This window comes from Chelonoidis abingdonii, chromosome 6 (genome assembly GCF_003597395.2).
Source record: "Chelonoidis abingdonii isolate Lonesome George chromosome 6, CheloAbing_2.0, whole genome shotgun sequence".
NCBI lineage: Eukaryota > Metazoa > Chordata > Testudines > Testudinidae > Chelonoidis > Chelonoidis abingdonii.
The window spans coordinates 115,466,179-115,487,542 of record NC_133774.1 but is presented as its reverse complement, the minus strand read 5'-3'; the positions used below and the strand labels follow the sequence as shown (position 1 = coordinate 115,487,542).

Below are 21,364 nucleotides of genomic sequence, written 5' to 3'. Positions count from 1 at the left end.
TATCAGACATCCTGTGTCAACTGCTCATTACAGAATGAAATTCACTCCGTGAAGAGGGCTAGCAAGAATCCTATGACTAACCGTAACCCATGACGAATCAGTGTAATTGACGGCCTTATGCAGCCCCTCTGCAAGGGGTGAATGTTAAACTATTTTCCATACAGATTTGCTCTCCTCCTTTTATTTATGTTTGTAACAAATCTGGAGCAAATCTTGTTCAGTTTACTGACATGCGTAACCCGACAGATCTATGTGGAATTAGCTGGGCAAATCAGATGGAAGGATTTGGTGCCTTATTTGGATTGTTGCTGTTCACATCCCTGCCATTTAAAAAAGAAATCTCTTGTAAACACTAACCGGCTCTTCACCAACCAAAAGCCTAAAAACAGATTATTCTCCTCCTTCTGAGGAAAGATGAATGGAGATCTTTTAAAAGGCATTATTTACTTTCATTTGAACTCTGAGGGAAGAGAGGATCCCTCTCCCGACCTACCTAAGCAACCGCTGTCAAACCGGTATTTGCTCTTTGGACTCCATCCTGGAAAATGTGCCATTGACTTCCACGGGAGCAGCAGCAAGAATAATCGTGTCCACCAATCTAACTTCCCTTCATTGACATGAAAGTTAAACATCAATAGACCAAATTCAAGCTCTCCTCACTTTTCAGAGCAGGCAGGTGACGGGAGAATGTACTTGTACTTGAGTTCTGGCGACCCATACCTGGGCTACTCCGATAGTGCACTGCACCCCCACCGAGCACTCCCCAGATCACCCAGGAGCATTGAGAAGCGTGCTAGGGACTGTGGGAAAAGCAGGGTGTTCACGCCAAAAAGCAGACACCACGTCTCCAGGTCTGAACCGCGGCTTGGCGAGTGGAAGGGTTCACTGAGAGCCTGCGGTGTCAACTCTATAGATTGGGGGGGTAATAGGAACTACACTTTAGCTACATATTTCTGTAAAGCAAAATTGTCTGAGATGCCCAGTATCTAAAAATCTTCATGGCTATGGTAACTGTATTGCGAATTCGCCGTGTTCATGTTTAGCACCGCAGCGTGTTTATAGAAATAGCAGAGACATTCGATTAACAAGGAGTGTTTTTTTATTAGTGATAACGGAGGTTATGCATAAGCATCGGTAGGAAAATCGCTCCCACAGACCGAGAGAAAGAGAAGAGCAAAGGTGAGCGATTCTGGCCCCACAGAAACCCTGGAGAAAAAAATTGACCGGCAAAAATGTAAGCAGAGGGGTATCATATAGGGCCCATTCTCCGCTGGGGTATGGCAGCATAATTCCACTGGAGTCAGTTGAGGGTTTGACCCACAGAATCCCAACATTTGACAATGGATTAAACTCTATTTGATACACACGCAGGCGTTGCCCATAAATATTATTTTCACACTAGTTAACTTTTGGGGGCCTAATTATGCTCTCTGATGCAAGGGGAAGCTTTGCTATTAATCTTTTGGGAAAACTATGGGGCTGTTATGGGGTCACTATCGTATTGTAACCTGACCTTTCTCAATTTCCCCTGCCCCCCCCCCACCCCAGCATTCGTGCAGTTTCCCTAACTTTGATTCAGACTCTGCTCGCTTTATTCATGTGATCAAAATGACCAGAGAGTTGATTTTCCTCTCCAGCTAAATTAGAGCTGCTGCCCAAGCCTGCAACTGGTTCTCCCACAATCATAAACATACCGGAAGAACCTCAGAAACTTGGGAGCTGATCCTGCTACTCTAACTCGTGTGAGTCATTCTTACTTATGCAAGCGGTTCTAAGCGGCCTGTTCAGCGGTGACGTTCATCACTGTGCAGAGGGGAAACACAAAGCCTATTGCAGCAACTGAGTTCCCCTATTCTGAGGGCTGGAATGGCACTTAAGTAATTGCCTAGGGCTTGTGCTGGCTCTCAGTGCAGGGGTGAATTTTATCTCACTTGAGGAAGGTTGCCAATACATGACCCTATAACAAACTTTTCAACTCTCTGAATGTAAAGCCCATATTCTCCCGAGGGCAGCATCATTGGCTGTCTGCAGCACTGGGCTTTCCAGACATCCTCTTTGCCTTGAATAGAATTACAGGGTTTGGACACAGCTGCTTCTGTATTAACAAAATGTGTGTAGTTTGTATTAAATAACACCACTGTCACTGGTTTATAATAACTTATCTAACACAATGGCATTATATACTTTCCTGGGATAAGAGACACTTCTACCAACATTTTTGAACTGGTATTCGAATTAACTATCGATAACGATTGAAAAAGCCTTTTTCTATTCTCCCTCCCCTTCCACCTGTACCACAATGGGTCAGTTTCTCGTTGCTTTACTCACATCAATAGTCCTAAAATCAGTGGGACCACCAGCTTTGCTAAGGCGAGGCAGCAGGATTTGGCCCATATTGTTTAATTACTTAATCTACGTTTTATTGCTGTAAGAATGTTAGCAAAAAAAGCCACCTTTGTTATTAAATTCCTGTTTTCACTCATTCTTTTCCCAGAGGTTTTGGATGAATGTTTACATCCTTGTTTCCAGGCTATTGATTTTTTTTTTGACAGCCCAGAAGAGGCGGTCTCTGAAAATATGTAATATTCACTCTCCGTACACATGAGCCATCCCAGCTCCTCCATCCCCAAAACAAACACAGACAAACTCACCCAAAGTGCCCTGGCGTCCTCTTCCTCCCTAATAAAAAAAATTCAGAAAGGTTCAAAAATCATCTTTCGAGACTTCCTGCCCTTGAAGTGTTCCCTGCATTGTTTGCCCAACCCAAACGCTCACCACATTTATCTTGGTGTCTGGAATGTGCAGCGGCTGACCACCACTCAGGGGCCTTCTGAAAACTGAACTGTCTACACTAGGGAGCTATCCTGGCATAGCTCCATCGCTTTACAGCGGCCGGCCTAAGCCAGACCCCCAAGGCTGCAGCTGCTCCGTAGTGCCCAATTAGCGCACCTGAGCCAGGCTCTTGAGCCCATTTTGTGTCTCTGCTGAAATGGCGCTGAGAGGAGAAAGAGTTCTCGTTTCTATCTGCTCAGCGGCCTGGGAAGGACGGGAAGAAAGTATCTTCCCCAAACATCACCGATCTCGCCAGGATTTACTTCGTGGGTGCTGCCCCCAGATCAGAACGCAGTAAACTAGGGAAATGAGGAGCCGTTTGTGAGCTAACAAAACAAAAAGTCCAGGAACTCCCTTCAACACGCTCCTAATACCCCCTGGGAAGGAGATGTAAACAAGCCCAGATCGCACGTTGTTTTCTAAGGCATCTTCTTAATTTGCTTACCCAGCACGGGGATTAATACATTGACTCAAACCTAACTTCCTTGAGAAACGGAGCATGCAATTTCTTTTGAATAATACCCCCGCCCCCGCCCCTCACCGCTAGCTTCCCCTCACTGGCTAGGCTTTTGTTTGTTTGTTCATTTGACACTTCACAAATATCTTGCTTTTCTCCAACGTGACACATTGGGATCAAACCGAAAATAAAACGAGTCCGGGCATCCGGGGCTGAGAGCTCATCCTTCAACTCCCCGAGCCACCGAAACGGCGTTTGCTTTTTTAACCACCGCTTCTAAACAAGTCACCTATCTGGAGGAGGGGGAGAGGGGATATGCCGCGCGGTTAGTTACCGCTGGCTGCAAGGAGGGAGTAAAGTAGGGCCTGATCTGCGGAGCGGCCCAGGCAGCAGCGGCTCCGCGTCTCATTGAAGGAGCCATGTGACAGCCGCGGACAATATCTGTCGTTTGCGAGCGACACGGGCCGCTATTCGGGCTTTTCTCCGCGATGGGCTCTGCGCCGCTTCCTACCTTCTCCAGGGAGGCAGTTCTGCGGGACGTGCGGAATCTCCCCGCGGGCCCCGGGGGACGCTCCCCGCTGGGCCAGAGGCTGGAGGTGGGGGAGGGAGCGCCTCCCCCAAGGGGTCCGATTGAAAAAAAAAAAGCAAACTAGAGAGGAGAACGAATAATGTCGTAAGAGGCTTTATTTAAAAAAGTGGCTGTGATTGGCTGGCTTTCCTGCGGCGTTGGTGCACTTGGTGGAGAAGCCGGCGATGCTCGGTGGAGCGATGCACAAGGCTCCCTGCCGCCTGCCAGGCAGGGGGCGGACACCCTCGCTGCCCCCGGCGGAACTGCCCCCCTGCTGGGATCCAGCACGGGGGAGGGGGAGAGGAAGAAGAGCAGAGCTGTCTGCAAATGAATGGAGCGCGCGGCTGCTCGTGCAATGGCCTGGACCTGCCTATAGGGGTATCTGTAGCTAAATTACTGGGGGGGGGGGGGGGGGGGGGGGAAATGGATTTCCCGCTCCTTGTGCCCTGCGTGGGCTTTTACTAACCTGAGCCCCGCAGGGTGCTCTCCCCAAACCGCTGCGCGCTGGCAGGAGCGCCCCAGCCAGCATGGGCATGAGAATAAAATGCACCGTCCGATTTAAGCGCCCGAGAAACCTCCCACGCGTCAGGGCTGTTTTGCTCAAGATCATCCAAGGCTTGTTCAAGGCTTATCCAAGATCCAGGCCCCTTCGCCTTTCCCTCGTGGTGATTGTCAGGAAGCGCTGCAGCAGGCGGGCTGAGCCTGGTCACCCCGCTGAGAACAGGTAGGAACCAACCTCAGAGAGGGGTGGGGATGGAAGGTGCCACTCTTGAGACTGGAGGTGAAATTCTGGCCCCAGGGAGGTCAATGGCAAAACTGTCATCCACTTCAGCGGAGCCAGGCAAAACCGGACACTGGCTTCACCCTAGTAACCTGCTGGGTACTGTGTGTAGAGGCAGCCGGTCATGCGGGTACTCTTGCTTGGGTCGTTTCTTTTTCCGATTGATTTCAGTAACTACTGCTTACAGACTGATGGCCCGAGATGGTCCCATATTTAAGGGTGCACTAGTTTGGCCCCCTATAAATTGTCTTTAGCGTACAGCAGCAGACTTTGTAAACATTATAATAAATTACAAATCAATAAACGTCCACAAACTATTGCTTCATCATTATGGCACTGTGGTTGTTCCAATTAGATACAGCAGGAGATTTTTCTAGAGTAATGAAGGTGCATCTATAATCACCATCAAGTATTACAACTGGAGACCGACGTTCTCATGAGTAGGCACCAAAAATATTTTGGAGGGAGAAAATGGCCGATGACACACACCCCACTATTCTGCGAATAGCCAGATAGGAAAGTCAGCATGTTTGCCTTTTCAATGTGTTATTTTTAACAGTGAAATCTATTAGCCTGGTTTTATATATTTTTATTGTTATTGTATAAACATCCAAAACTAAGGTAACTTTGATTACTAGTTCATAGAGTTAAAAGTCATATCTAAAGGATCCTGAGGGGCTCGCTCAGGCAAAATTCAAGCACTTCAGTGAGAGTTTTGCATGAATTGGGACTTCAAAACTGGCCCTTGCAGGGTCTGTTTGGCCATGTACAATGCAGTTTGGGCCTTGTTGTTTATGATTTATTGAAAACACAATAAGCATAAAGTATTTCTGTGGATTGTCTGTGGATTATAAAATATGCAGCATGTTAAACTGAGAAAGAACACGATTGCTGTAGTCTCATAGGAAGTGCCAAGACCGGCGTCACTGGGCATAAAACCCACACTTTTTTTAAAAAAATCGAAACAAGAGGGGCCTCGGTTAGGAGATTTAAAATATATATATAATCACAGTGTTTGGAGCAGTGAATAATTCTATACTGCTGCTGGAATACTGAGCGCTGGTTAGGCCAATGTACAGGGCAGGTTTTGATCAAGAGCAATTAGGCAGTGTACATCATTATCTTTAAATATTCATATTTAAAACTAGATGATGAGCCTCCTTACTTCAACCGCAGGGATAATAAGTAGTAAAAAAAAATATCCTCATCAACATCACAGTCTGTGATTAACCTGAAAAGCATAAATACCAAAAGATGGTACTGATTCTGAAAAAGATTTACTGTGTTTAAGCCACTAAATTCAGGGTCAGAAACCCTGCTCTGGCCAGCAATATTTTGCTCGATATTTCTGAGCCCCCAAAGAACTAGTTTTATATAATTTAATTAAAAACAAAAATTAAACAGCAAATTAGTACTAAAAAGTTCACTAAGGTATTCAAAACATGATTGTTTTGCTCTTGGAAGGCCAAGTTATGTTGTGACTGAGGCTATAAAACTTGGAATTCCCCCTCCGGCCCTATCATGGGTGTTCTATACGATATAATGATATTAAAATAAAGAATAATAAGCCTGGGAAAAGAGTAAAGTGAATCTCGGAAAAAAGAGAAACAATTAAGGGCCTAGATTGTAGGCAGATGCATGCATAGCCCTTGCTGAGGGTACTGGGTGTGTGTCTGAGGGCAGAACAGGACACATTCATTGGAAAATACAGCAGCAGCACTGATCTTTGCCCTTTCCCCGTCTGGATTTGAATGAATCTAAAAAGTGACAATATTTATGGGTATCTAATTTGGTTGTTTTATCAGAAAGTGAAAGATCCAGGAGGAAATAAAAAGCGATGAACCTAGTGAAAAGAAATAACACAGGGCCCAACCCTTCAGCTCTAACTCCCTGGATCAGTGCCATGGAACTGCTCCGAAGAGCAGCTACCGAACCAGCTAGACCCCGAAGTTTACAAAATGGCTGATTATATTTTACAGCAAATCCTGCGTACATTAATGTAAATGGAAAGTAGGCAGAAAGTTACTTTTTTTGTATGCACTCATGTAGGATTTGTGCTAAAACTTGTGACATTTGTTTTAATTTGGCACATAAGTAGTTTATAGCTTTAAAAGCAGTAAATAATGTTATAAAATGCTATTAAGACATCCTGCATTCTGATTAATCCGCAGCCAGCGTGAGAGTCTTGAATATCGTAATGAGCCAGAACCCATCTTTCAAATAAAACTACTGTATTGTTACATTAAACCTAGAAAATACAGTACAGTAAATGAAACTGTTAGTAAAATACAAGAGAGCATTTTCTGGCATTGTTTAAATCATAGGATCAGGAGACCAGGAGTTTTTTTTCCTGGTTATGTCACCTACCTTTTGTGCGACCCTGGACAAGGCACAATCTCCCTTTGCCTCAGTTTCTCTGCTTCTATATTTACATTCGAGCTTTGCCGAATGTGCTGAGGCTTAATTCAGTATATGTTTGTAAAGTTCTCTGAGATAGTTACATAGCACCCCTGGTCCAACAATTGCCATTCACCTGCTTGTATTGTATGCTTATTTGAGCTCTACCAAAGTTCTCCTCTACCGTGGTTCTTTTTAGATTTATTAAAATTAGTCAAGCTATTTCCATACAGGCTAAATCCACCCTTTCAGTTACTCATTCAGAGACTGAGGAAGCCCTAACGTACTACGTTATCAGAAAACCATGACCCATCCATCCAGTTAAACACTGATCTAATATATTGCTATATTAGAAAAACAACAGAGAGAAAATATTTCAATTCTCCATTGTTAGTGGGGGGCACATTTTTTCCTTATTTGCATGTTCACCTATCACAGCCAATATATATATATATATATCTCACTTTGCTGGTAAGTGAAGACACTTTAAATATTAAAATAGGTTGTTTTCTGTTTGGAGTATAACCAAAATAGTTTAACTATGTATAATTGCAGCTTCCAATTAGGTCTGTTTTCATCGTTATTCAAAATGATTTTTTTCAGTGCACTTTAGAGAGAGGCAGAAAAATAAAACCCTTAGACCAGTTAATTGGGGTGGCTAAATTGTTTAATGGGAAATTTTCTACAGAAAGTAAGCCTTCATACAAAAAGTATAACTCTCTTTTTATCCCTTCCCCTTCAACAAAATATTTTTTCCAGCAGTAAACAGCTGCAGTAACTAGGTTAATCAAATATAATTCTGTGGTCAGCACTTGTTCGACAATATTGTGGTCATCTCAGATATTATTTTCTGGTACTTGCTGGTATATGCGAGCTGCTTGACTGAAACAGCACAAGGTTCTGGATTTCTGAGGGAAACGTGAATGGATTTAAAGGGGCGCAGAAGGAAAAAGGGGGTAGTTTTGAGGTCATGGGTGGAAAAGGTTGAAAACTGACGATGTAGAAAAAAAATATTAGCAGGGTTCTCGGAACCTTGTTTCTAATATCTTGTTTGGTGCTGATCTGCAGTTTTGTGGCTTGTGTCAGTTCCCGTACAGTAAGGCTTTTCTCTTCTGATTGGGCCAAATATATGCAGGGCACCCGAGTGCCGTATCAATTTCTTGGTTTATAAAGGCTTTTACGAGTATTTACTTTATATTAGCATGATAGGTCGATGCATTTTGCAGAACTTTAAAATAAGCTGCCATTTGTGCAGCCCATTCCCACCCCACTAGGGATGAAAAATGTGGACCTGTCGCAAAGATGCCAGAAGGATCCAATGGAACTTGCCTGGTATTGTAAACATGCCAGACTTGGAGCTCTTCCCTCTCTGAGTGAGAAGCTGGGCTCAGATAAGGAAACATGACACGTTTGTGGACATCCATTTTCAAGATACACTTTTTGCCTGACAGTGACTGGGATCCTCTCTTTGCCGTGTGCGTACGTATCAGGGCTGCGATCACAACTCCTACGCCAGTTCCCTTTGCCTGATATGAAATAGCACCGTGCTCTATATACACAACAGCATCTTTTAAAGACACCCCCATGTAAATTTGTGTACTGCTAATTCGGATAACCAGGTAGCTCTCAAGTTTCTAGGGCCTCCTGGATTTGCTACCACAGCAAGCAAAAGTTTGTTTTGTTTTTATCTGCTCGGCTGCTTTTTCTTAGTATTTCTGTAGCCATCGCACCATTTTCTATTATAAACAGAAAAGATTAAGGAACTAAACGTCAGAATTGTACTTCCTTAATCTAATTTCTGTATCTAAACAGAGTTTATCAACGTAGGATCTGGGCACTGATTCCGACCAGCTATAATTTCATTTTTATTAGTCTCATTTTTTTCCTTTATACAAATCAATTGTATAGTTGCCCACTATACCCAGGAAGCTGTAAAATCAGAGATGAGCATCAGACTGTGGACATCCACTGGCATTAGGGCTTGACTGATTTCATTCCCACTAGAGAAAATGCAGGGTAACTTTGTTGCCTTTAGCGGAGTTTTTCATGCCGGTAAAAAATTCACAGTAGCGCCGTGGGAGTTACTAGCGAAAATTCAGGGTAGGAATGTGATCAGCTTTCTGCCCATTGTCCCTGCAGAGTTAGCAGGAGTACAAACTAAGGCCACAACCCTGCAAATTACTTTGTCACCTGAATAATTTTATGCTCGTGTATTGTACCTTTCCTTCAATGGGGCTACTAGCATTTTTGCAGGCTCCAAGCCTTCTTTTCTCCCCCCCCAACCAAGCAGTTATTTGACTAAGTGTCTGACTCAGGCAGCAGATGCTTTGATTAAGATAGTTTTGTTTTTATAGTCACATTTATGAGCATAACAACATAGTAGGTGGGTAGTTTAAAATGTTAAACTCTAAATCTCTGCTACCATTCACCCTCTTGTAATTTGCTCCTAAATACTCTTGTTATGGCAAAATAATTTTAAAGTACTTCAGAGCTGTGTGGTTTGGGTATTTAGTATTATTAATTTAGACCTTGGTAAGATGGGAGGGGGGAGGAAGTGCAATCTTGTAACTTTGAAGCACTGTTTCTGTGAGAGAACAACAACATTACGATTAGGTCATTCTGTGCAGTAGTTCTAGCAGAAGGTGAAAAGTAGAGGAACTGCACATAGCTTATGAACCACAAGAAACAAGGCCTAAGCCAGGCTTCTGTTTTGCCTAGGCCTCCTGATGGCCTTCTTCATAGGAGTGGATTTCACCCAAGGGGAAAAGAAAACAAAAAGATACTTGACAGTTTCCAGGTGCAGTGAAAGCACACAGGCCTCTCAGAAACAGATAGCAGCATTACTCCATCCTCTGGTCCCCTTCCTTGTCAATAACCTGAACTACCTCTTTAGCTTTAACTTTAACAACCTGTGAACCCCTTTCACTAAAATGTCTAGTCTCGTGAATCCCTCCTAAAAATGAATATTTTCAGGGATTTTCTCCTTTACTTGAGTATAAATTATAAAAGCAGTGATCTTGGAAATATAAGATTTGGTTTTATGACATGCTTATTACACACTATTATTATTAATCATTACAGTATTGTTATTACATTATGAAAAGGGTAACACTCTTCCCAGAGCTCACTTCCATAGGTCCTATCACTTTGAATAAACCTGTTATAAGACAAGGCTCCTGTGTTTTGTCAAGGAGTATCAGATGTGAAACAGCATGAAGACATTTAAGAAGCCAACTCAAAGAGTTCCTCCTGCGCAAACATTCAGGTCTTGAGCAGTCCAGGCAAACGAGGCAGCTTCAACTTGTTCTTCATAATAATTTTAAAAACAATACTAGCTGCCTATTTAAATTTTAAAAACAGCAAAAAAGTATCCACCTCCTTTCCCATTTTTTATAAGGTGTCTGGAAGTTTAAATCTCCTCAGTGTGATAGAGATGCTTGCTCTGATCTGCTTAGCTCTTGAAGTCCGAGTCCAGGGGCTCACTGCTGCTGTGCGGCCCTGGGGTCCATAGGGACAGCTGTGTCCACCATTAGGGATTCTCCCCCTCCCCCCCCCAAGAACCCCCATAACATTTCAGAAACCCCAGTTTGGGAACCACTGCACTAGATGGAAAACAAACTTCTTGCAGAACAAAATTATCTTACTACATTCCATTTGCAGTGATACATTTCTTGTGAACTCACAAAATACACCCTCCCAGAACAGTTCACAGCAAGTGTCACAAGGCAGCAAGTTGTGTATAGGATAGACTGAACAGGGTATGATGAGGTAACCGGGGAGGCTAAAAAGGAACTGGTTCTAGTGATGTGCTGTGAGCTTGATCCAAAGTCCATTGAAGGCAGTGGAAAAACTTCTATTGACTTCAGTGAACTTTAGCTCCGGTCCTAAATTATTAAGATGTGGACAAGTATTTCAAGTGTGGGGACAAACAAGAAGTTTTCTTTTTATACACACACACACAAAATCTCCTATAGAGAAAGAAATCACAAGACTTGGTTACAGCCTGGAGGTGAAGGGAGGCGGAATGAGAATAATAGTTAATGATGCATTTCTTGTATTTAACTGAGCCACCAACTCCCATCTCTCCCCTCAAGTGATCTTAAACATGACACTGGAATTTGCCATGGGTGGAATTAAAACCGTCAGAAAGGAGGTTTGCTGGGGTTGCGCTGCGGGGGAGGGGTAAACAATATAATTTGTTCTGTAATGTTTAAAAAAGGCGACAGTGTGGCCCACAAGATTGTCAGATCAAAACGGAATGGTTCAGTTCCATATCTTACAACTTTTACAAAGCGGCTTCAGATGTAGCCGTACAACGTGCTGGTGGTACAAGGAACGTGTGACTTATGAGCAGGGAGGCCTTTCAGAATGTGAAAAGGGACACAGGAAACATCATGAGCTTTCAGAGGTTTCAGGTTAGTCAGTATCAGCAAAAACACTATAGTGATTAAGTGCTTCTTCCCTAACGATTTCCCACTCACCTGCAGAGCCCAGACCGATCCCTGCGCTCATGGGGAGCCCCGCTGGAGTCAGTGAATGAAATCCTGGCTTCAGCTGAAGTCCGTAGCAAAACTCCCATTGTCTGGGGGTGTAGGGGGTCCAGGCTTTCACGAACTGGAGTCTGAAGCTCTATGTGGGCGCAGTGATCAGTCCAGATACGCTAACATTGCAAGATCGGCCCTCAGCAAGTTGAAAACAGCCCTTTCTTAAGAATTCCTTCTTTTCCGAGGGGAGGCATGGGTTGCCTCTCGTGGACGGTGCAGAACCCGCCATCTCAGGGGATTTCATTGAGTCCAGGCCTGTTCCCACGGGGGCCCTCTGCCCCCACTTCTGTTGTAAAGCAGCCTGCCTCGTGCCCTGCCATTACCCCTACAAGCGTCCTAAAGGAGCACTCTACCCCACGGGGAGGCTAACATAAGTTAACACGCACTCTGGTGTCTAAACTTCTACTGGTTTCATCCATGGGTATGTGAAGGAAGAACACACAGATGAACCCAACATGCTGCCTCTCCCTGCAGCCCACCAGGGAGAGGCTTCTGCGGGGTTGAGGGAGAGGATGGTTCTTCTATGCTAGGCCCAGATCTAGGATGGCTACTTGCTCGTGCAGAAGTGGAAGAGAGCACAAGACCCTAACCTGTCCACGGAGCCAATTGGGTTCCCCTTGAGGACAACCTTACGTTATAAAATGCTGGGAAAGGGAGAGTCTGATCTTCTTGCCCATTCAGTGGTTCTTCCGCCCGCGTTTTCGTGCTCAGTGTTGCCATTGAGCAAAATGGGATCGCTGGTGTAAGAAGCAACGGAGTAAGTATTTGAGGGTGGTGCCCATACTGCTCTGTAGCCGGGGTTTTGGTCTGCGCACACAACATAAAAGCATTTTGATATGACGTCTCGGGATGACTCTCGGTATTAGCGATGAGCTGTAATGCCTTCCACCTCCATGACGTTTGTTCAAACGGGTCCCAGGATAGAGTATCAACATTCCAAGACGCCTTGTGCTCTGCAGTGAAATCTGCCTTTATTTCCTGGGGCATTTCCACTGGCACCACACCACGTTTGTGTGATCATCTAATTCAAGTGATCTCAGATTGACTAAGTACTGGTTTTATAACATGACTTTTCTACCAAAGAGAACCATATGAATATACAACGAAAGGTCAGGAAGTGATGATATTAACTTCACTGTTGCGTTGTGCGCTCGTCTGGACTGTTATATAGTTGTAACTGAATGTAGTGAGTATCAGAGGAGTAGCCGTGGTCTGGATCTGTAAAAGCAGCGAAGAGTCCTGTGGCACCTTATAGATTAACAGACGTATTGGAGCCTGAGCTTTCCTGAGTGAAGAATACCCACTTCGTCGGATACATGGGACGACATGCATCTGACGAAGTGGGTATTCACCCAGGAAAGCTCAGGCTCCAATACGTCTGTTAGTCTATAAGGTGCCACAGGACTCTTTGCTGCTTGAATGTAGTGAGTTTTCAGAGCTCTGCAGGGCAGAATTCGGCACGTACAGTGGAGGTGGATTTCACCTCTAGTGAAAACAGGAAAAATCTTACTAGCTTCAGAAGCTACTATTCATCTTTGCTTTCCTGACCATTACTTGCTGGGATGTTATTCACGGTGATTGTTCTTTGTCCGCTAAGTGACATGCACAGATACGCTGCTGTGTTAATTTCACTGGGGTGAAATGGAAATATATATTCAGGTAAGTCTAGCAGTTTATTATCTGCTTCTATATTTGACCGTTACCGGGCTCGGATTGCGCAATCATGCTGGGTTATCTAAAATAAAAACGCGTAGACTTCTACGGATGCCTCCGTTCGTGGAAACGTCTGCTGTAAAGTGAATAAAATCAGCTTTGTTCACATTTCCTGCCTCCACTTTGTGAGTATTTCTCCGGACATTGGACCTGATCCGAAAATATGGCACTATAACGACAAGTGCTTTGCCCGCACTTTCCGGAGCAGGTGCTGCGTCTATTTTGCGCTATCTATGGTACCGGTCGCGGCTGGTGAAGAACCCAGGATTTTCCTGGGAACCTGAGCACCTTTACTAGAAATACCTGCTCCCAGAGTGCCATGCATACATCATCACTGGTTAGCGGGCAACACAACAGTCACATGACAGTATCATGGAACCACCACTGCCAGCCAAATTAGGGAACCTCCTCTCGTCGTTGATGTACTTTAACCGGTGAGACCGAGTGTGCACATGGGAGCCTCCGGAGGGGTGAAATGGTTAAAGACCCAGGGGGTGCCCCAGCTGGCAGTTTTAGCTGCAGACAGCGGGTGAAGGAGATCAAGAACAGGGGTTGCAGGTAAAGGGGATGCGGGGGACTGAAGGAGATGAACATGTGCCTGGGAGGTGGGAGAGGCGGATGAGGGGTAATGTAACCGCATGAGCGAGGGAGATGGGGTGGCTGATGGAGGGAGGACAGCAGCCAAGTTATTTTATCTTGCTCCCTCCTGGCCCTCCATAAAACCTGGCTTACCCATCAGAGCGGTGGGGGAGGAGGGAGTCTCCAGATAGCCGGGCGCTGTCCCTCACCTACCACCCCACCCACTTCTTTTTGGTCCACCTCCCTGATCGCAAGACGTTTTCCCCGGGGAGCTCGCGTGGGTCGCTCTGACGAGATCAGGAGGAGATTTTGACCGGTTGGGACCGCCTTGGGGTGCGGATTCGCTGTCAAGTGGAAAAGTAACGTGCAAGGTAGAGGAGACTGCGCGTAGCTGGCGGTTCGCCGAGCCCCAGGGCGCCCCTCGTTGTAGCTCACCCTGAGCAGGAAGAGGGTGAGCACTGGAGGCAGTCGCGGGGGGAGGGGTGAGCGAGTCCGGGGGACACACCGCGGCTGGGAGGAGAGGAGGGCGGGAGTGCAAGGAAACGAAGCATAAGGGGGGAGGAAAGCTCCAGCGGGGGAGGAGACATCTCTCGGCAGGGCGCCTGTGATGGGCAGGGATGGCTTTCCAATCCCGGCCGCTGCAGCCTTCGCCTCCCCGCGCAAGGGCAGGGCTTTCCTGCCATCTCTCTGCGCCGGCAGCGCGCCTGCAGCAGGCGGATGACAGCCATGTTATTCCTGGGATCGTTCCCGGGGCTGGGGGCTGCAGTGTCAGCCATGGCTGGCGTGGGGGGAAGGTGCCCTGCACGCACGTGCCCGTGAAGGATGGGGAGGGGCGGGACTGGAGAGAAAAGGGAGGCGGTGCAAACATATCAGGTTGGGTTGCGCCCGCCTTGCCGCTATTTAAGGCAGTGGAGGGGGGAGCTCGGGGCGAGCTATCTGGCGCCCTGAAGCATGCAGGCGGGGGCTGTAGCTGCAGGCGGCGAGAGGGACTTGCTGGCTAACGTCGCGGCCCAGGGGGACGTGCAGAGGCTGCGGCTGCTGCTGGAAGCCGGGATGAACCCCAATACTGTTAATTCCTTCGGCAGGACCCCCATTCAGGTACAGGGCCACGAAGCCCAGCGGGAAGGGAACACAGGCACCGGGAAGCGCGAGCCATGGAGACTTTGCATTTTAAAATCCGCTTTCCAGCGCTGCTGGCTCGAAGGGAGATCGTATTATGGGGGTAGAGCCTGCTTCAAATAAGTAAAAAATAGGGATTGTAACAGTGTCTAGTTTTTGTGCACCTCGTGAGTCGGCTATTAAGGGGAGCGCGTGAGAGTCACTTAAAAAAAAAACGAATTCTGCTGCTGGATTGCTAAATAGAGATTGATGTTTAAAAATTCATTGCCACTCGTTTAAATTACTATTCATAGGTTTTATGGAGCTTTTAGGGGTTAAAATATATATATATATATATATTGCACAAAACGAATCGAAATGAGGACCATGTAATTACAGGGGACATGAACAATCAAGCAAAGGGATAGTTCATTATGTATGAATACTGATCAATTACTATTTCTAAGACGATTTCTATAACACGGTCCACTTTGCTTTATGGTTCATATGCCACAATTATACGCACCCCATTTCGATTCTTCACCCCTTAAATGCTAGCGGGAGAAAAAACTGCAGGAGTATTTTGATAAAAAGGTTTACATTAAAAATAGCACTATTTTAGATGTTTTATCATCGACTTCATTCATTTCTGAACATTAAACCACCTAAAAAAGTTATATTTAGGAAATGGTACTTTGTTTCAATTACTATTTCAAACAATACTTTGATCATATAAAATGCCAGATCACATTACATTTAATCAAGCATGACTGGTCTCTGAATGACTGCCATTTTGTTTGACTGTTTATAGGGGAAAAAAATTATACTTCCAATGAGTAAACATGGCAGGGGGGGAAGGAAGACTGAAGTTCATTTAAAAAAAAAAATTATCCACATTGGTGGATGAGTTGTTATTGCTGTGTGTGTGTGTGTATGTATATAATTTATATTCACATATGTGGAAAGGAAACTCATCCATATATGTGAATAAACTAGAAAAAAAATCACAAAACACCTTCCCTTTTTTGCTACCCTTAAAATGGCTGACTCTCAGACCAATTTGCAGAGGTTCTGTCTGTGCTCAATTACATTTGATAGTAATGTTGCTCAGAGATTTCTATGATGAGTTTTTATTCCTTTTTTCCTCTTCTTCTTTTAAAAGGACATCCTTTAACCCATTTCCTATTTATCTTGCCCATAGAGATTATTGGTTAAAATAAATTGAAATTTGGACACATTTAATATAGTGAAACTTCAAATGCATTTTCTACTCATTTAAAGTCTATTAAAGTAACTATATGTGTTTGATTGTGCATGTGAAGCGGAATACACATGAACATATTTTAAACACTTAATATTTAAGTTTGCTGCAGTATTAATCAAGCTATATTAAACCCAGCCAAGAGTTTGTTTTAAAATCATAAAAGGAAACCCAAAACAAGACAAAAACAGCCCTCCAGTTCTGTCGCCCATTCCTTGCGCATTAATTTGCAATGGAAATCTCTCAAATGAAAGACTTTTCTTCTATGCAGTTAATTTTATCATGAATTAGGTTTCTAGTACAGTCTCCTAGTCCACTCCGCAGAGAGAGTTTTTCAAAAAACAGTTCATTTCTCTCAATCACGTGTAAATGAAGGTCATGTCCCCATACATTTTCAGGTATCTAAAAGGGTGTCATCAGGAGGAGGGAGAAAACTTGTTCACCTTAGCCTCTAATGATAGAACAAGAAGCAATGGGCTTAAACTGCAGCAAGGGAGATTTAAGTTGGACATTAGGACAAAGTTCCTAACTGTCAGGGTAGTTAAACACTGGAATAAATTGCCTAGGGAGGTTGTGGAATCTCCATCTCTGGAGATATTTAAGAGTAAGTTAGATAAATGTCTATCAGGGATGGTCTAGACAGTATTTGGTCCTGCCATGAGGGCAGGGGACTGGACTCCATGACCTCTGGAGGTCCCTTCCAGTCCTAGAGTCTATGAATCTATGAATCTATAAATTGCCTTGATAAATGTGATGGCGAGTTTTATTTTTTATCAAATATAAAAATGGGTGCAATCAAAAAAAAAAAAACATCGCTACCAAGCCGGAGGTCTTAGGGACGTGTATTTTGCTCTTGAGTTGCACTAGGTAAACACTTTTTAATGTTTATCTTTTCAAATGTTTAATATGAAGTGTTTACAGAAAATACTATCATAGATACGGATTTGAAATATGTCTTTGTGCAGTTCAAGAGGTATGCACCGTTTACAAGTAGCGAAATATACAAAACCCTAGGAAGCCTGCCCTACTGAAGCTAATGGCAGTTCTGTCACGGACAGCGACAGGGCCCGGGTATCAGCCTGAAGATTTACCTCCTTGGAACACAGGTGTAATTCCAAAGTCAAGCGACCGGATTCTGGGCTCCATTACGCAGGTGTAAACCCAGAGCAACGCATAGACAGCGTAATGCACCTCAGACTCTGCCCTTAACTTACATAAAATCCCCATTAGACCAAACGAGATTCTTGCAAAGACTGAACCCTGAATCGATCTAGGCTCACTGACGGCTTCTCCCCCACAGGTCATGATGATGGGAAACACCCGGGTGGCGGAGCTGCTGCTGGAGAGAGGAGCGGATCCCAACCGCCCAGACCCGCGCACCGGCTCCCTCCCAGTGCACGATGCAGCGCGAGAAGGTTTCCTGGACACTCTTGTGGCGCTGCACCGAGGCGGGGCTCGCTTGGATCTAGGGGACGAATCGGGCCGCCTCCCCATTGACCTTGCTGTAGAGAGCGGGCATCAGCAAGTGGTCAGCTACCTCCGAGCCCAGCCTGCGGGGAATGCCGCTCCGCCCCAGGCATAGGGCCCGGGCGGGTGGCCAGCTCCGTGCGCGGCTAACAGCCACGGGCACCGCATGAAATGCTGGCCCCACTGCAGTCAATGGACATTTTGCTGTTAACTTCAATGGAGCCAGGATTCCATTCCAAGTCTTTCTGCGGCAACCGGTGACCCATCCGCCAGGCAGCTGCAGCCTTGTTGGTCTCTTGCGGGGCGAGCAGGGACTGCGCTGGCTGGGAGGGAAGGTTCAGGGGCTATGGTAGAAAACAGCTGCGCTGCTTAGTTCCACTCAAAGCACAAAGTGTGCAGAGAATGATAACCCACTTCTGCACGAACAGATTTATACTCAGCTTGGATACGGTCGGATTCCGTTTATAGAGAGCTGCTAAATAGCTGCAGTGGCCGGCAAGGGCCAGATTTTCGCTTATTGTGTTACAACCCCTTTAAAAAAAATTATTGAAAAGCACTTCAGACAAACATCGCTTCAAAAATTAAGAAGGAAGAACTCTTGTTCGAACAAATTAAAACAAAGTTCATAAAGAAAACAAACTAGGGGTTGGTAAGGTAGCACTGTATGTAGGAAGCGTCCTGCCTGCCTGCAACCCCCAGCTGGTAGCACTCCAGTGTGTGTGTTGTCTAGGATTTATCCACCTTATAACCGAACGGTATGGGGTACCTTTTCAGAAAGCAGGCAGGACCATGAGCCTGATCTAATTCCCTGTTAACATCAATGGAAAGAATCCCATAGTCGTGTAGGCAGCCTGATTCCATTTCTATTAAACCCTTCAAGAAGGCAACATAATTTCCCAGCACAGATACATTTTTAAGAAATACATTGTCACACAAAAAAGCATCAATTGCAAGTGTAGCCATTAGGGCGTGACTCAAAGTGGTGGAAATAAATGAGCGTCTCCCCTCCCCACGTCAATTGGTTTTTAATTAAGCCCTTCATTTACTGTGACATCTATGCGATTCCTCGAAAGATGTTAAATAACCTGCGTTACAGCTAGAAGCCCTTGACTCTAGAATCTAGAGCAGGACATGTCGATGAGCCACCATCAATATTTTCCCCCGATTATATATTGCATTATATAAGAAATAAATGCATGCATAGCACAAATCATAATAAATAGCTTTCTGGGAAGTTTGTATGCAGTATGTACTGTTTAAGGAGCCTGTCCTGCAAGCTGCTGAATGCTTTCAATGTTTACTTAAAAGGCCATTCAGCACCTTAAAGGAGTGGAACTTGCATTTTACTCTGATATTGTTTATTGGATGGCAACCTTTCCTTAGCTCTACTCTGTTACAGTCAGAAAACCCTGGCTGGTCCATTTGCTCAGCACTGGTAAAGGAGTTATGGGCCCGTAATCCCACAGCTACTGACATTAATGGGAATCTTTCCCTGGATACCAATATACATTGAATCAGGCCCTTTAGGCGAACTAAATGATTTGAAGAATATTAGCTTCTTATGGAGCTAACAGCTTACCTCTGGAGAGCGAGTATTTCCCATTAGCTCGACGGGAGACATATGTACGTGAACATTAGAGAGGTGTTTGTGTAGTTTTTAAGTAAGGGATTGAACTAAGAGGATTCTGGTGTTTAGATTAAAAAAACCCAAATTATAAAAATACCACACTATGACCTAAAGAACCTTTACATTCCTTATTATCCACCAAGAGAATCTCCCTGGACAGATGAAGCAGCAGGCACGTATGTTGTATATCCTCATCATCACCGGGGGGGGGGGGGAAATGTTGTATTCAGCATATTAAAATTCTTAGATAAACTAGTGTTGTTTCTGTGAATGGTACTAAACCCCTCATATAACATGATTCAAAATACGCAAGTTGGTTGATTGGTTTCTGTACTGAAGTGGTCGAGCAATGCTGAATCACAGAGGAATGCTTTTATTCATAACAGTACTAGAACAGGCAGCTTTGCATTCTGATATTTCATTTAGATTTTAATTAGATCCCTCACACTATGAGGAATCTGAGTAACTTTTCCCGTCTAATTTTACTTTCGAGGTATACACTTAAATTAATTATCCCATTCTAATTCTCACCAGTAGAGGAACTGCGAAAACACAGATTCAGAAACCTTTAAAAACTACGGATTTTATACTAGCAATGTGAACGTGTATCTCTGGAAAATATTCCTGTTATGAAATCAGTAGTGCTTTGCCATTAATTTCAATGGAACCAAGATTGGGACCATTATTACGGAGCTGTGTTTTTAAAATTCACAAATAAGCAATGGACACAAGCAACAGGGCCATCCAATGCAACAGCAGAAGAGCGTGTGAATGTTTGTTGTTACTGATATCTGCACACCGGCTTCCCCGCAGAAGGAAATTAATGAAAGAACAGTTTATAAATGCGATGGTGTATTGCTTCTGCTTCTTATCCAGTACTGCTTAAGCTGATTAAGTAGCTGTTATTGTTTACGTGCAAAATATTAAAGTGGGTTATCAGATCATCTAAAGTGACGATTATTTTATGTTTGCATTAGTGTCCTAGGTTGGGCGCAGGATGTTAGAGAGACGAGGGAATATCCTGTACTGGATCTTCTGATGGCCAAGGGACAAGCTTTAGAGTGTACATAGAAGTTGGTCCAATACAAGATATTCCCTCACCACCTTGTCTCTCAGTGTTGTTAAACATTCTAATACACAATTCAATATATATTAGTTGAGATTCTATTACAGATAGGTTGTCGGAAAGCTAATAAAATGTCAAACTGAACAAAAGGTGTATTTCAGCAGTAGAATTTTAAAAAAATCACTAATATGAATAATTGAGTTCGTCTGCCAATTTGCGTGGATAAACACTGAAGAACAGCAAGAAAATTCTATCAGACTTGTTTTAAATCCACAGAGTAGCAGTTGATACCATTATGTATAATTCTTAAATATTAAAGACAAGGACGATCTATAACATATACACATGTAATACTTTATACCTATATCTATTAAATTCTCAGAGTAGTTAAGTGATGCTAAACTAAGAGTTTTCTTGCTTCTGTTTTTTTTAAAAAAATGCAGTTCATTATACTATCCATGCAAATAACCAAAATGAAAAATAGTTCCCCATAACGGTAAATTGAGACTGTGTTTGAATTCTAGGTTAGGAATAGGTGGCATTACACTGTTTTGGACCAACTTCTAGGAAACTTTATTTCAGTTTTCCGACAACTCAAAAAAAAAAAAAAGAAAGAAAGAAAGCAAGAAAGAAACCACACACAACAAAATTAGAAAAATCCCCAATAGCAACTACAGATCTTATTCTGCAGTCGACATGCTACGGAACTCCACCAGACAGGGCAACGCGCGTACAGCTTCCTCAATTCTAACTCCGGCATGACTTTCATGGTCATCCTTTGCTCCAAGTTTTCACACCAAGAAAATTCTGGAAGCATTTTGGATACTCGAGCGCTACTTAACTCATTCAGGTCCTTTCTTTTTCCGCTGCCCAGCGGCAGGTTAAACAGCGGAACCTGACGGAGAAAACCTCCAGTCCTGGGTTTGTTACTTAGGGAAAAAAAGAAAAAGAAAAAGAAAAAGAGGCTCAGCTGG

General features: G+C 44.2%; 1 protein-coding gene and 1 long non-coding RNA gene across 3 annotated transcripts in view; one reads left to right on the top strand and one right to left on the bottom strand.

Annotated features, from left to right (window-relative positions):
* LOC142047004 (uncharacterized) overlaps nt 1-4,283 on the bottom strand; it is a 28,030-nt gene extending 23,747 nt beyond the window's left edge. The window contains exon 1 of the long non-coding RNA XR_012656161.1: nt 3,801-4,283. This is a non-coding gene — a long non-coding RNA (uncharacterized LOC142047004). The remainder of the gene's footprint in view (nt 1-3,800) is intronic.
* Nucleotides 1-20,268, top strand: part of CDKN2B (cyclin dependent kinase inhibitor 2B) — a 28,004-nt gene extending 7,736 nt beyond the window's left edge. The window contains exons 1-2 of one of the 2 annotated variants that reach the window (XM_032783241.1): nt 14,814-14,969; nt 17,531-20,268. In XM_032783241.1, the coding sequence (XP_032639132.1) occupies nt 14,823-14,969; nt 17,531-17,812 (429 nt within the window). In that variant the 5' untranslated portion in view covers nt 14,814-14,822 and the 3' untranslated portion in view covers nt 17,813-20,268. Of the gene's footprint in view, nt 1-14,813; nt 14,970-17,530 lie in introns of those variants that run through there. The other variant, XM_075067372.1, reaches the window with a different exon arrangement.
* Nucleotides 20,269-21,364: the final 1,096 nt, after the last annotated feature.